The sequence below is a fragment of the Paramormyrops kingsleyae genome, chromosome 1 (assembly GCF_048594095.1).
Source record: "Paramormyrops kingsleyae isolate MSU_618 chromosome 1, PKINGS_0.4, whole genome shotgun sequence".
NCBI lineage: Eukaryota > Metazoa > Chordata > Actinopteri > Osteoglossiformes > Mormyridae > Paramormyrops > Paramormyrops kingsleyae.
This window is the reverse complement of record NC_132797.1, coordinates 71,892,022-71,906,040: the sequence shown is the minus strand read 5'-3', so window position 1 is coordinate 71,906,040 and position 14,019 is coordinate 71,892,022. Positions and strand designations below refer to the sequence as shown.

Below are 14,019 nucleotides of genomic sequence, written 5' to 3'. Positions count from 1 at the left end.
GGGGGGGTGGGGCGGGGAAGTAGGGGGAGGAGTCCGTCAGCGATGAGCGCTCGGCAAGTGCGGGACAGCATGCGGTTACTTTCATTTAGGTTGTAGCGCGTATGTATGCCACCGTTCCGACTTTAACTTGCCGTCTGTGAGGGATTTACTGCCTTTTTGAAAGAAAAGGATAGGCTGTGTGGATGACTGTTAAGGTAAGTTCATTCACAGTTATTTCCACAGACAAACTTTGTAATGTATGTAATATTTAAGTATTAAAATATAGGCTAATACTACTGCATGAAGCCGACACACCAGAATATGGCATTTTTCAGATTATTAAAAACCGTCTTTTTTTCGTTGATTAAACAAAATTAGGGCTATGATCTTGACCATTTAAAAAGTAGTTAATCTATTAATTTTCTCTGTGAACATTTTCACAACTTATTCTTTATTAATTTATAAAATAAATAATTAAATATTAATTTGTGAATTCATATTTGTCGAATGATACAAGATTTTTCCCAAAATGGGAAAAAGGTCTGTTATTTGTCGGAGTTTTCTTTCCTTCGAATTATTCTTTTTTGCAAATATGTGCTGTACTCAATTTGCCAGTTCGACTATGTATCTAGTGGATTTAAGCATTTTAAATATATTTATTTTGAAAAATATCCAGGTGTAACAAAGACTACGAACAAGTCACAAAACAAGAAAATCAGAAATACCCCCGACATGGTAATGGTGTCAGAGGGTCCCGCGGGGTCCCAGTCCGTCCGCAACCCGGGTCGACCTCTACAAGTCGGCTTTTACGAAATCCTGAAGACGCTGGGGAAAGGCAACTTCGCTGTGGTGAAACTTGCACGGCATAAAGTTACTAAAACACAGGTAGCCTATATTATTATTATTATTATTATCATTATTATTATTATTATTATTAGAGGATTCCTATTTTAAAAATGTAATGAGATAAAAGAAAACGAGCATGACTGCATCATATCTTTATTTCTTTATGAAATGAACAGTAAGCTTTGTGTCCTGTACGTTGTGTTTTAAAATAATACTTAAATATTTATTGTCTGCCTATTGTTCCCGTGTCTTTATTGTTTGGTGCCGTTGCCTATTCTTCAATCTACTGTTAACTGATGCGAGTGCAGCATCTCGTAGTATCATGAGAAAAAAAATTTAACTTGGCGTTATGCGTTGCAAAAAATGTCTTTCTACAGTTACGACTTTAAATAAAACTATTTGTTGACCACTATCAACACGCAGGTTGCCATCAAAATTATTGACAAGACGAGGCTCAACTCCTCAAATCTCAAAAAAATCTACAGAGAAGTTCAGATCATGAAGCTGCTGAGTCACCCAAACATCATCAAACTTTATCAGGTAGGACACAGCGGGGATCAGCCGTGAGATGTGACATGGGATGTGACATGGGATGTGTGTGATTGCTACTGGAGGGAGAATGATCTGGCAAGGGGGCATAAGATCTGAGGGAAGTGCCCCACGAGACAGAGGCTTGGTATTGAATTGAGGATTGACCCTTGGCTTCTAGAAAGTTCTTATTTTAATCTTGCAGTTTTGCTTGTTTTTAATTTTCCCTGCTTCTCGCTTGGTTTTTGAAATTTGAATATGAGGATGAAGACACAGGAATACTGAGCTGGACAGCTGTAGGCTTTCAGTAACTCCGACACATTCTCCAGCCTTCCAAAAAGCTTGTTGATTAAATAAGTACAGTTCAGACGTACACACTCGCACATCCGTGCTCTTGCCGGTAATTTGAGTACATTAATATTGTAATCGCTCCTGTGAAGCGGCTTATGATAAGCAGATTATGATCGAACCCGCTCAGTGCGCTGCGTCCGCGGTGTGAATTTGCCGCGTGACGTCCACCGGCTTGGCTGCCCTCGCCTGCACTCGTGCACTTTGCTGAAAGGTAGTGTGTCGCTCTCTGCTCTGCCAGACGGCTGAGACGGCCTGCTCAGACAGTGTCCTGCCACTCGAGTGACTGCACGAGCCCCGCCGTAGTGGGGAAGTACACACTTTGCAAACTCGAATGCCAACTTTCTTCATTATGGTTGCCTTAGGTTTAGTAATTGGGTGAATTTCTGAGGATTTGGTAGAAAGTCCAGATTTTGAAAGTGTTCCCAAACAACACTAATCCCACAGTCTGAATTTGCACTCGCTTAATTTTCTGTTGTTTTTGCGACGAAACCACCAATTACCTCTCATTATATGTTACACTAAAAGGGGGCAAAACTCACTCAGAGAGAGTGGTTGTAGCTCACAACAGAGAACTAACATTAAATTTCCAAAACTCACTAAGTCCGCAGAAACTTCCCAAAAACATATCCGATGATCTGAGAAAGTTCTGGAAAATTGCTCTTCAATTCTGCACGCCACAAGTGCACGGAAACTTTCACAGTTTCATGTGTCGGTTGTCCACTCTGGTCTCCTCGCTGTTGACCTCACCCATATTATAGATGAGCTGGAGAATGTCCATGTAAGCATTATAATGCTCAAGGACCAAGTCAGGTTTAAGGATTATCTTCCAAGATCACTTGGAATAACTAGCCCATCTGAAGAATTAGTGTGCATATGTCTGTGTGTAGCTATGGTGCACCTTGTGCATTGTTCCACTAGACCAGTGTGTCCCAATCCAGCCTTTGGGGACCCTCAGTCAGTCCATGTCTTGGTCCCAGGTGAGAGGGAGACTAGGTGTCCCCGAGGACTCGGTTGGGAAAAACTGCCCTAATGCACTGCCTTTGTTCATTGTGATCCCACTACGTAGCACATCAGCATGTTCCTGCACATGTTCCTCAGCACGTCGCTCAGCATATCTCTCAGCACATTCCTTAGCGTCTCTCCCAACCCCCTACCCCCGGCGACTGCCTCCAATCACGTTCACCCCTCTGCACCCTAAGGGATTATGGGGGAGAAAACATAACATACTTAACCATATGTCAACCTCAGAAGATTTACTTTTTCATAAGTAGGTCAGTCAGCAAGTTGCAGAGTTCCATGACATGCAAAACTGAAATAATGCATTTGTGATCTTCTGGAATATTCATTGCCTTGTGGTTAAATATGTCTAGATTTTTTCTACATCTGCACTTTTTTCTCAGCAAAAATTCGCTGTTCTCGCAGCAAAATTCACACATGTATCCACTACGTTTCCTCTCTACTGGGTACATCTTGTTTTTTTCTTGGATCATCTACAACTTGTACACTATAGTGTACACTGGTGCACTTTTGAGTCCCCCCGTGAGGAGGGGCAGTCTTAAATAATTTCATGATGCAGGACAGTTTCCACTTGTGATACTGGTGTGGTGAAAGAGAGGCTGATGATGGTGACGTGAAAGCATCACCCGCATGTGCCGTGAAGCTGTGAGCTTTTTCTGCTGTAGACCAAAATTCAGACTGCAGATGGTCTTATATAACGGCGCCATGAAGGACAGAACTAAAAATATGAGGAATTACAGAACCCACAAACCTGCAAAAAATATCTGTGGTGTGGTTTATGCAGGTGTCATTTCAGGTGCTTGAAGGCGATCTGTCGGTCTAACTACTGCAATTCTTTCCCCTAGTGTGTCATACCTAATAATGCCTTCACTAAAGAGCTTCTTTTTTGTGTCTAACAGGTCATGGAGACAAAGGACATGCTGTACATAGTGACAGAATATGCGAGGAATGGAGAGATGTTCGGTAAGTTGGAAATGCAGTTTCACTCTGTCGGATCTGCTGAGCCACTAAGTCTCCAGTCCGGTTGAAAATACCCATTGACTATCCACCCAGAGTGACTCAGCCAGTGTCAAAATCACTGAGGCGGAAGAATTAAAACAAGCGGGTCAAATTATCCGGTCACTTCGGTCCTTGGAATCTCTCGTCATGTTAGACGAGCTGGTGTGGACTCAGCGAGCAGTATCACAGGACAAACCTGTCTCCTTATTGCGGCTATTGGAATGAGCTCGCCTCTGTGCTCTGCAGATTACCTCACTGCCAACGGACGCATGAGTGAAGGGGAGGCCCGCAAGAAGTTCTGTCAGATCCTGGCTGCAGTGGACTACTGTCACCAGTACCACATTGTGCACCGGGACCTTAAGACGGAGAACCTGCTGTTGGATGCCAACATGAACATCAAGCTAGCAGGTATGATGTGAGCTATAGATAGCACATGACAATGAACTGGACTGTTTGCCAGATTTTGTTCACCATTGATATTAGGATTCTGACTGTTAGCTTAGCAAGCTACACTGCATCCAGCACTGACCAGCACTGAGCTTATCAAGCTACACTGCATCCAGCACTGACCTGGGATACTGACTGCTAGCTTAGCACTGAGTCAGCCAGGCTACGGTGATGTTACCACCATTAAAATGGCCTGAAGTGATAAACAGGACAGCAGACAGAACACGTGTAAATCCTCCGCATGCTACCCTTTCAGACTTTGGCTTCGGAAATTTCTACACTGCTGGGGAGTCCCTGTCCACGTGGTGTGGGAGCCCTCCCTACGCCGCCCCCGAGGTCTTTGAGGGGAAGGAGTATGAAGGCCCTCTGCTGGATGTTTGGGTAAGCAGAAACCGCAGGACCCCTCCCTGATATCGTGCTTATGCCCCATACAGCAGATTGCTCTTTAATTTTGCTTACTTTCCCGACCTAACATCATATTAAGCATCTTAAGATTAAAAATATCATCATCTGTCTTTCTGCAGGTGGAAATAATTAACTAATTAGAACTATTCCACGTTAGCCCCCGATGCTTATTAAAAAAAAAAAACAGGTGTTACTTCTGATTCACCGGCGCCCCCACCCCTCCAGATTAGCGACTAGCTGACGTTAAAGGCATTGTACCCTCACTTTTCCCAGAGCCTGGGCGTTGTCCTTTACGTGCTGGTGTGTGGATCCCTGCCCTTTGACGGACCCAGCCTACCTGTGCTGAGACAGAGGGTCACGGAAGGCCGCTTCCGAGTTCCGTTCTTCATGTCGCAAGGTAAGCCGGCCCCCGTCCCCTCCCACACCAACATACCATTCGCTCTTCAGAGCACATTAGCTGTGTGATTGGCCAGTGCGTCTGAGGGCGGGGCAGGGATACACGTCCACCAATGGGTCTCAACCCCCTCCTCTCCTGCTCTCCTCTCATTCAGACTGTGAAAACCTGATCCGGAAGATGCTGGCGGTAGACCCAGCCAAGCGGATCAGCATTGCCCAGATCAAGCAGCACCGTTGGATGCTGGCTGATCCGGCCGCTTGCTTGGGACTCACCACTCCTGCCATCCGCTCCAGCTCTGCCCTGGAGGACTACAGCCAGTCGGTGCTGGGAATCATGCAGGCTCTTGGAATCGATCGGCAGAGAACCATTGAGGTGAGGACTGGGCAGGGCAATCGCAATAGAAAACATGATGATTAATTGCCCTGATGTGTCATTGAACTGTATGTTGGTCTTTGAAGAGATCAGCCCAGTGCTCAAATGTACGATGTCTGACCTGGTCCATCCTCTGATCCAGTCTCTCCAGAACAGCAGCTACAACCACTTTTCAGCCATCTACTCCTTGCTTCTGGAGCGGCTGAAGGAGCAACGAGCACATCAGCTCAGCCTGCAGGCTGGTGGAGGGGGGCAGTGCCCTCAAAGCCCCAGTGAAACTTCTGGCCGAGAGCTGAGGCCTTCTCCCCGCCCCCATGTGGCCGTGGAACCTTCTGACAGCTTCCAGACAGCCTTCCAGAAGCCGTCGACAGTGAGCCCCACAGCACATGGGGAGACAGAGTGTGACTCCTGTCGGCACTTCCAGGTTGGTAGACACCCTAAGTAACCAATCAGTAACCAGGTTTTTTGATACCTTTATTCAGAAGCATGTACTGATGTTGTGTCTGTCTCCTAAAACGGCTAAGCTAGCTGCTCTTGGAACAGTAACAGGGCAAAAGATCTCTGGAGATGACTAATGCTAACAGTACTAATGTATCCTCCCCCCCCCCCCCACCCTTTCTTCACATGTGTCCAGCATGTGGTCTTCCCTGTTGAAGCAGGCCTGAATGGGCTGCTTCAGAACCGGTCCATATCTCCCATCAGTCTGTTGGAGAGTGCTGTCGGCAAAGAGGTGCAGCCTCAGGAACTGGAGGAGGAAGAGCCTTCGGTGACCCCGCCCCTCCAGCTGCCCGCTAACACCTCCCGCAGACACACGGTGGCCGAGGTCTCCACCCACTTCCGCTTGGGCAGCGCTCCCTGTAAGTTTGCCGTTCGCACACACTGGCACAAAAACCATACTGTGTAAGGCAATATATCCCAATCCGGTCCTCGGGGACTCACAGGCAGTCCATGTTTTTGCTCCCTCCGAACTCCATACCACTGGGAGGGAGCAAAAATGTAGACTGAATTGGGAAGCACCGGGATCAGGTATCTAACATGGCGGTGTCTCCTTCCAGGTACTATGGTCAGTCCCTCGGACGGCACATCCTCAGACAGTTGTCTGCCCACCTCCTCCAACACCTGCCCCTTGCGGCCCCCGCCTGCTCTCCAGAGCCCCACAGCATTCCCCTTCACCCAGTCCTCCTCTTTGCTGCTTCAGACTCATACCAGCTTCCATCAGGGGCGTCGGGCCTCTGACACCTCGCTCACACAAGGTAGGTGCGTAAAGGTCAAAAGGGGTCAGCCTGGCTTAAGTAACCTTTCTGGTTTGAGGAACTGCCCTAAGCACTTAGACACTTTACCATCAGTCCGGTAATTCTGACTCCCTAACCCTTACAGGGCTGAAGGCCTTCCGCTCAGCTCAGCTCAGGAAAGTACCCCGAGCCAAGGGCCAGCTAGGTTTCAGCAAGATCAAGGGCCCCAACACCGCATGCCACCGGAGTAGCCGAGGACACCCGGGACTCTCCACTTGCCTCAACGGCTCCACTGGGCTCCACGAACGTCCCTGCCTTTTAGAGGAGGTGCTACACCAACTGAAGTGAGTCGGGTCCAGGGGCCATTTTTAATAGTCATGTGACCTTAATGCTTAGCTCCGCCCCCTTAAACCCCGCCTCATTTTAACCCCGCCTCCTTATCCAGTGGGTCTGACCTCTGTCTCTCTGTACAGGGTACTTCAGATGCAGCATCAGCTGAGGCCTCACTTTCCCAGCCAGCAGCAACAGCAGTCAGACTCTCCCCTGCCCTTCCAACCGCACGGAAATGCCCCTCTGGGTCAACAGGGGCCCCTCTGGCAGCAGCAACCCATGGAATCGGCTGCATCCAGTTCCTCCTCATCCTCCTCTTCCTCCCTGTCTCCGGTGCTCTCTGCTGCACAACTCCTGGAGGCTCATCTGCACATCAGCCAACAGCCTTGGGTCCATTCCCAAGCCCCATCGCAGCCCCTCCCCCTCCAAGGGGGCCCACCCCTACATACTTTCCCCTTGCTCCCTCCTCAAGGACACTGGAGTCCAGGGGCAACGGCAAGCATGGAGCCTGCACTGCAGGAATTGAATATGGCGGGGCAGGCTCAGCTCAACAGCTGTGTTATGGTCAAGTAAAGAGGAAAGCTTAGCGGAGAGAGAGACTGTGCTGACCTGGTGGGAACTGGACCTCAGAGCCCCAATACGCAGCAGGAGTGTGAAGCCGTGGAGGGAGCAGGCCTTGGGGAACCACAGGGGGCAGGTCTCTGGCGAGGCCACGAAGCCCTGGAGGCAGCAGGATCGTGGAGGTCCATCGGGAGCAGGACTCCTACTTAAAGTATCTCTACCACAAAAAAAAAGAATTATAAGTACAGCTACAGACTAAGTATTTATCTCTCTGCTAAAAAAGCTAAACCACAAAGGATCTGCACAACCGTGGACCAACGTGTGTATTTATGACTACGTCCGTTACCTCTGCCTGCTTGAGCGTGCTCACGTGCGCCGGTGTTCCAGCCTCCGGGCTCCTGCCGTACGTTTGTGTGCGTTTAGCGTAGCTGCAGACTGTAAGCAATAAGGACCAGGACTTAGCTGGCCCCACTGCCAGCTGAGCAAGACGGCGAAGAAGTGGTCTTCCCTTGATGACCTGCGTCATGCACAGACATGCTCACGTTAAAGACATTTGTAACTTCAAGGGTTTCAATAGAAAGAGGTTCTGTCTTCCTAGAGACAATGCCAAGTTTGCTGATAGCACTCATCCCTGGTTTCTTTTCCATCTTCTTTTCCTGGTTTCTTTTCCATGTTAGACTAAACCTTTAGCTGTTTTCTTATTTAAAGTACATATTTACAAGCAGAGTTATTTCCCCCTCAAAAGCTTCTTTCGCTAAAGGTGCTCTTCTTTCCCTTTAGATGAATTGTAGCTAAGCTCACAGGTACTGGTTGCAAACATGCCAGATGTATATATTTGAACTGACATGACCAAACGTGTGCTTGCCAGGCTCCCAGTGCGACGGCACGCGTGACTCTGCACACGTCAAGCTCCTCCATAGCATGTGACTCAATTGGTTCATGCTGTCAGCAAACATAGCAATCAGAGTGGATTCCTCTGAAAAGTAGGACTTGCTTCTTGCTGGCTGATTATCACGCTTCTTTAAGAGATGTGGTTGTCATGGCTGCATCTCAGTGCAGAATCTCCCCTTATTTCCTTGGGGGGGTGGGCTATGTTCTGCCTTCCTGTAACTACCTCTCTGTTGGTAAATCTTTTTTGAGTAAAGTGTTAGGCTTAGATATAGCCAAGTGTGACACTGCTTTCCTTGCACTGACATCAGAGTACCTGCAAGTACCTGTGAGTACCTGCAAGTACCTGCAAAATAGTAGAGGTCAAGGCACCTTTTGTGGCTTCTTGAACATTAAACATGAAATTGTCCTTTTCATTGTTGAGTTTATCTTAAGCCGTCGGGGTCTCAAGCAATAATATCCTCTGGGTTTTGACCATGTGCAGAAATGTTTCATTAGAGATTAAATTGTGCACTTGTGTCACACTTAGAAAGCAGTGCTGTCGTTGTCCTTTAATTCATACCATTGGTACTGTCACACTGACGTCCATCCATCGTTTTGGACTTGCATTGTCTTCCATGTTCATTTCATCAGGCTCCAGAGGAATGGAAACACAAGACTAGTTTGGTCAGAAAGGGGACACAATGGATAGTAATAAAGAATGTTGTTGTTGGCACCAGTGGACTTCAGCAGCTTGTACCTTTCATACCAGTCTAATGAAAATGTTTTTAGTGGACAGTTGAAGCTGTTTTCCATCCAGTGGATAAGAAACATCCTATCATATATGTGATTCTCTGCATTTTCAGGAATGCACTTTTGAACAGAGATGTCTTGCTTAAGATTCATATTGGTTCAGGTCCATCTTGAACACTGAAGTATGATTTTTTTTCATGCGTATATGTGCAATTAATTTTTGTACAGCTGTTGTGTTCTGGCAAACAAATGTCTGTATGTGTATGTGTGTGTATTTCATTTACATTACTATTTATTTTAATAAAAATTCCCTCAGAGATTCTGCATGTATCAGATTTTACTGTCATCACCCACAGTTTGTGGCGCAATTCACCTTTCCTCACCATTTTCCTGAGACTGATCTCCTTTGGCCCTTACAAAAAAAGTACTATGATATAATTATTAAAGAATAGCATAGTAGTACCACTATGGTAAAACCACTATGATTTGGCCACCTATATACCATGGTATACTACGTAGTATTATAATGTGTCTTCAGTTAAAATACAACGGTAATCTGTTTAGCTTTTCGTATTGTATCATGGTAATAACATGTTTTTAAATATGCTATACTATGGTAATATAAGTTTATTTTCAATAGTATTTTACATATTATTTACCATAGTATTGTAATGATGAAGCAGTGAAATTATACATAAGTACATTAAGTGTACCATTCATGAAATGTATCTGTTTTGGCTTAGTGAAGAAAACACCAATATACATCAAACCAATTGATTTACCAATACAAGTGTTTGAATAGTAAAAACTGAAGGAAAACTTTTTTTTAAATCAAAACACATGTTCAAAAAATCAGAAACAAAACTGTTCACACTGTAAACAGTGTCTTTATTTGAAATGACAAAAATAAAATGTCATCATAAATACTGATTTCTGTGAGTTACACAGGTAAAATTCCAGTACAACTGGATCCCAGTCCAATATTTACAATACAATTACTATATTCTATGTACTTATGGGCAATACAATGAGTACCAAATATCAAAGAACCAATACAGGTTTGACATAAAAACTGTGAGACAGAATACTATGGTAACGGAACAAAGTACCATAGTATAAGATAAAATACTGTTCAAATACTCGGAGCATATACCATATGCATATCTTCATACTATAAATGTACCATGCACAAAATAAAAAAACATTGAAAGTACAATCCAGCACAACCATGCTGACATAACATAGAATCCGTCCATGTGTCTTGCTTACTTTGTCCCACATAGCTTGTGTAATTGGCTCTGCATTGGTTAGTGAGTAAGATCAGTTATACAACTGATAAGCCCAAACCTTAAGCGTTCAATATATTGCCGCCTTTTGCAAAAGCAGGACTTAAAGAACTATAGAGCAACAAACACCCAGGAAAAAAAGACTCAAAGACTAGTCCTGTTGAAGCAGGTCTGACTGCATGCAGGAAGCTGACGAGTCATTTTTGAAGTCAGGTGTCAAGTTGTTGCTGGGCTGTTTGAGTCTAGAAGTTAGTGCCCACGGAGCAAGAGAAAAGCACCTTTTACAGTTGTGTTTGTTTGTTCTTCCTCACAGGCTGCGTCTTAACAGAGGGGGAACTTCCCCTAATCAGAGCTTGGCCACAAGTGAACTCTGCCGCATGCAGGGGAGGACCCCAGCGTAAATATCACTCAGGTTCTCAAACTGGCTAAACCTCCCACCACCTCAGGCTGGGGGTGGACTAAAGAGCACGAACGAATTCACTGACAGCTGAAGCCCAGAGAGGTTGCTTGGCTCAGTGACCTGTGACATTATGAATTCGTCTGATCTGGTCTGGGGCACCATTGATCTTCCGACAAAACAATACAACTAAACACAAATTTAATACCCCACACGTCTATATTGCCTTTGTTTGTATAGCAAATAAACATGTTACAGTTGGAACTACCATATAATTGTACAACCATTTAAGGTACAGATTTCTGTGACAAAATATGCATTTCTAAACTACATTTAAGCACTTTTGTTTTTAGACTTTTGGACTGTAATTAAAATAGCTAATATACTACAAGTCACACTACATGCAGCCTTACAACCCAGTGGGTAAATCAATATATTTGCTAACAGGTGTCTTATGAACTAACTGACCAGCAAGCTATGATACACGCTAACATGTAAGATAGAGAGAATGCTAATAGACATGCTAATATGTAAGAGAGAGAACGCTAACAAGCATGCTAACATGTAGCATAGCGAGAATGCTAACATACACTAACATGTAAGAGAGCGAACGCTAATATGAAATATAGCGAGAATGCCAACATACACGCTAATATGTAAGAGAGAGAACGCTAACAAGCATGCTAACATGTAGCATAGCGAGAATGCTAACATACACTGACATGTAAGAGAGCGAACGCTAATATGAAATATAGCGAGGATGCCAACATACACGCTAATATGTAAGAGAGAGAACGCTAACATACATGCTAACATATACTGTAAGATAGAGAGAATGCTAATAGACATGCTAATATGTAAGAGAGAGAACACTAACAAACATGCTAACATGTAAGGGAGAGAACGCTAACATACACTTTAACATGTAAGGAAGAGAGAACGCTATCCTACATGCTAACATGCAAGAGAGAGAACACGCTAACACATAAGGGAGAGAATCCTAACATACATGCTAACATGTAAGAGAGAGAACACGCTAACACATAAGGGAGAGAATCCTAACATACATGCTAACATGTAAGAGAGAGAACACGCTAACACATAAGGGAGAGAATCCTAACATACATGCTAATATGTAAGACAGCAGGGTTGCCAACATGCATCTGGCTGACACTCGCTCTAAGACTCTCACACTCACGCATGAAATCTTTTGGCAAATTTATATTATTCCATTATAAACCCAGAATTAGCTGCACCAAAAGTGTTGGGGTAGTTTGCAAACCCTACAGACTATCTACAATAAATAAAACTATAATAAAACTGTTAGATGCATGTAAATGTGTGCGCATGTGTGTGCAGACTTGTCCCGAACTGAAAATCCAGCGAGCTGGTCAAAGTTGGTAGCCCTGAGATAGAGAGAATACTCACAAACACACTAACATGTAGAGAGAATGCTAAAATACACGCTATCATACAGAGCAGCGGGCTCTCAGATTTCATAGCTTCCCTTTGGATGTTACCCCACCCTGAAAGACGCATTAGGTTTCAGCCAGCGCAGCTTGGCATTGGCCATAAATCCCCACCTCAAAGCTTTTGTATTATCAGCCTGTTTATTCCTGTGAACTGAGGACTTCCCAGAAATCCGGAATACACTTCCTGTAATGCTGAGCATGGTGTAATACGCTTACATTACAAATACCAATATGTATTTAAATAAAAAAGAAAATGGTTTTATTTAACATGCAACACTAGGCATGTGACAGGGGGTTTTCAAAGGTACAAGTCTTTAGATCCACATTAGAAACGCAGAAAAACTATAGTGTTAAGGTGAAGAATGTTGGTTTATTGCATTGCTGCCTAACAGAGACATGGGTTTGTATGCTGAATATCGACATTATTTAATGAAAATAGCAGGTCAAAATTATTGTGTGAAGTCTGATAATGTATCACTTGCCAATTCTACCCTGGCTCAGCTGACAAATACCTTTCAGCAGCATCACTGTTGCTTCTTCATTTTGTGCCGTTGTAATTCTGAGCATTTGGGGTAAATATGGCCGCAAGGCATTAAGCAATAAAAAGAAGCAGGCATGAGGACAATTAAAAAAAAATCCAGGGAATGCTGCTGTGATACCTGCAGGGAAAGTCTGAGAACTGGTTAGATAACAGTTCTATTATAGGAAGCTCTGTTCCTTGCCGTGGAAATAACGTCAAAGAGGTGTGGGTCTAGTAAGAGGAGGAAGAGCTGACGTCATAGGACCTGCTGATCCTTTGCCAGAGCGAAAGACTGACTCTTCGTTGTGGAGGATGTTCAGTAGCAATGTGTCCTTACTAATGTACATACGTAACTCCTGGTTTCTCAGTCTTCTGACCTGGGGTGGGCCACTGTTACAGGGACAAGGCCTCCTTGTTTTGGGGGAAGGGGGATGGTGTGAGACAGATCTACTTTACTCATTCACTTCTGTTAACTGTGTAGTTTCATGAAGCTTTTGGCTAGTAGATCTACTTTACTCATTCACTTCTGTTAACTGTGTAGTTTCATGAAGCTTTTGGCTAGTAGATCTACTTTACTCATTCACTTCTGTTAACTGTGTAGTTTCATGAAGCTTTTGGCTAGTAGATCTACTTTACTCATTCACTTCTGTTAACTGTGTAGTTTCATGAAGCTTTTGGCTAGTAGATCTACTTTACTCATTCACTTCTGTTAACTGTGTAGTTTCATGAAGCTTTTGGCTAGTAGATCTACTTTACTCATTCACTTCTGTTAACTGTGTAGTTTCATGAAGCTTTTGGCTAGTAGATCTACTTTACTCATTCACTTCTGTTAACTGTGTAGTTTCATGAAGCTCTTGGCTAGTTGATCCTCACTGTTTATCGGAGCAAATTTTACATTGCCGATCTCCCAGCACTGGCTAAGATACATGTTGAGATCATGTCAGTGCGAGACATGGGGTGGAATGGAGCTCATCTTCTGGAATGTACCCTCTGTCAGCATGGAAATAAAAACACAAGTCATGTGTCAGTTCTCATATGAGAGAGTTGGGGAGGCGTGGGAGGGGCTACAGACAGCACTATGAACTGAGAAATAAATAGAAGAACCATCCTCACCTAATCCAGGTCACTTGGCTCAGAATATTAGCTGTATTCTTTTCACCTTTGACCTTTGACCTTTGATAGATGCTGCTATTTACAACCATGTAAAATTACACGGGTCATGTGGATAATATTGCAGATATACTTTTTAAAAATACATTC

At 44.4% G+C, this 14,019-nt stretch overlaps 1 protein-coding gene across 1 annotated transcript; it reads left to right on the top strand.

The window, feature by feature from the left end:
• Positions 1 to 27: 27 nt before the first annotated feature.
• sik1 (salt-inducible kinase 1) lies at positions 28 to 9,403 on the top strand. The gene is made up of 13 exons (XM_023826490.2): positions 28 to 194; positions 656 to 864; positions 1,249 to 1,365; positions 3,621 to 3,684; positions 3,967 to 4,128; positions 4,424 to 4,548; positions 4,846 to 4,969; positions 5,124 to 5,341; positions 5,484 to 5,765; positions 5,976 to 6,198; positions 6,397 to 6,594; positions 6,719 to 6,917; positions 7,047 to 9,403. The coding sequence occupies exons 2-13, from the start codon at positions 712 to 714 to the stop codon at positions 7,474 to 7,476; spliced, it is 2,295 nt and encodes a 764-aa protein (XP_023682258.1). The 5' UTR covers positions 28 to 194; positions 656 to 711; the 3' UTR covers positions 7,477 to 9,403.
• Positions 9,404 to 14,019: the final 4,616 nt, after the last annotated feature.

Excerpts from the sequence above, each read along its gene's own strand:
- sik1 (XM_023826490.2), top strand. The coding sequence starts at position 712 with ATGGTAATGGTGTCAGAGGGTCCCGCGGGGTCCCAGTCCGTCCGCAAC. Across the intron at positions 3,685-3,966 it reads GAGGAATGGAGAGATGTTCG|ATTACCTCACTGCCAACGGA; the intron begins GTAAGTTGGAAA and ends TGTGCTCTGCAG. Across the intron at positions 6,199-6,396 it reads CCGCTTGGGCAGCGCTCCCT|GTACTATGGTCAGTCCCTCG; the intron begins GTAAGTTTGCCG and ends GTCTCCTTCCAG.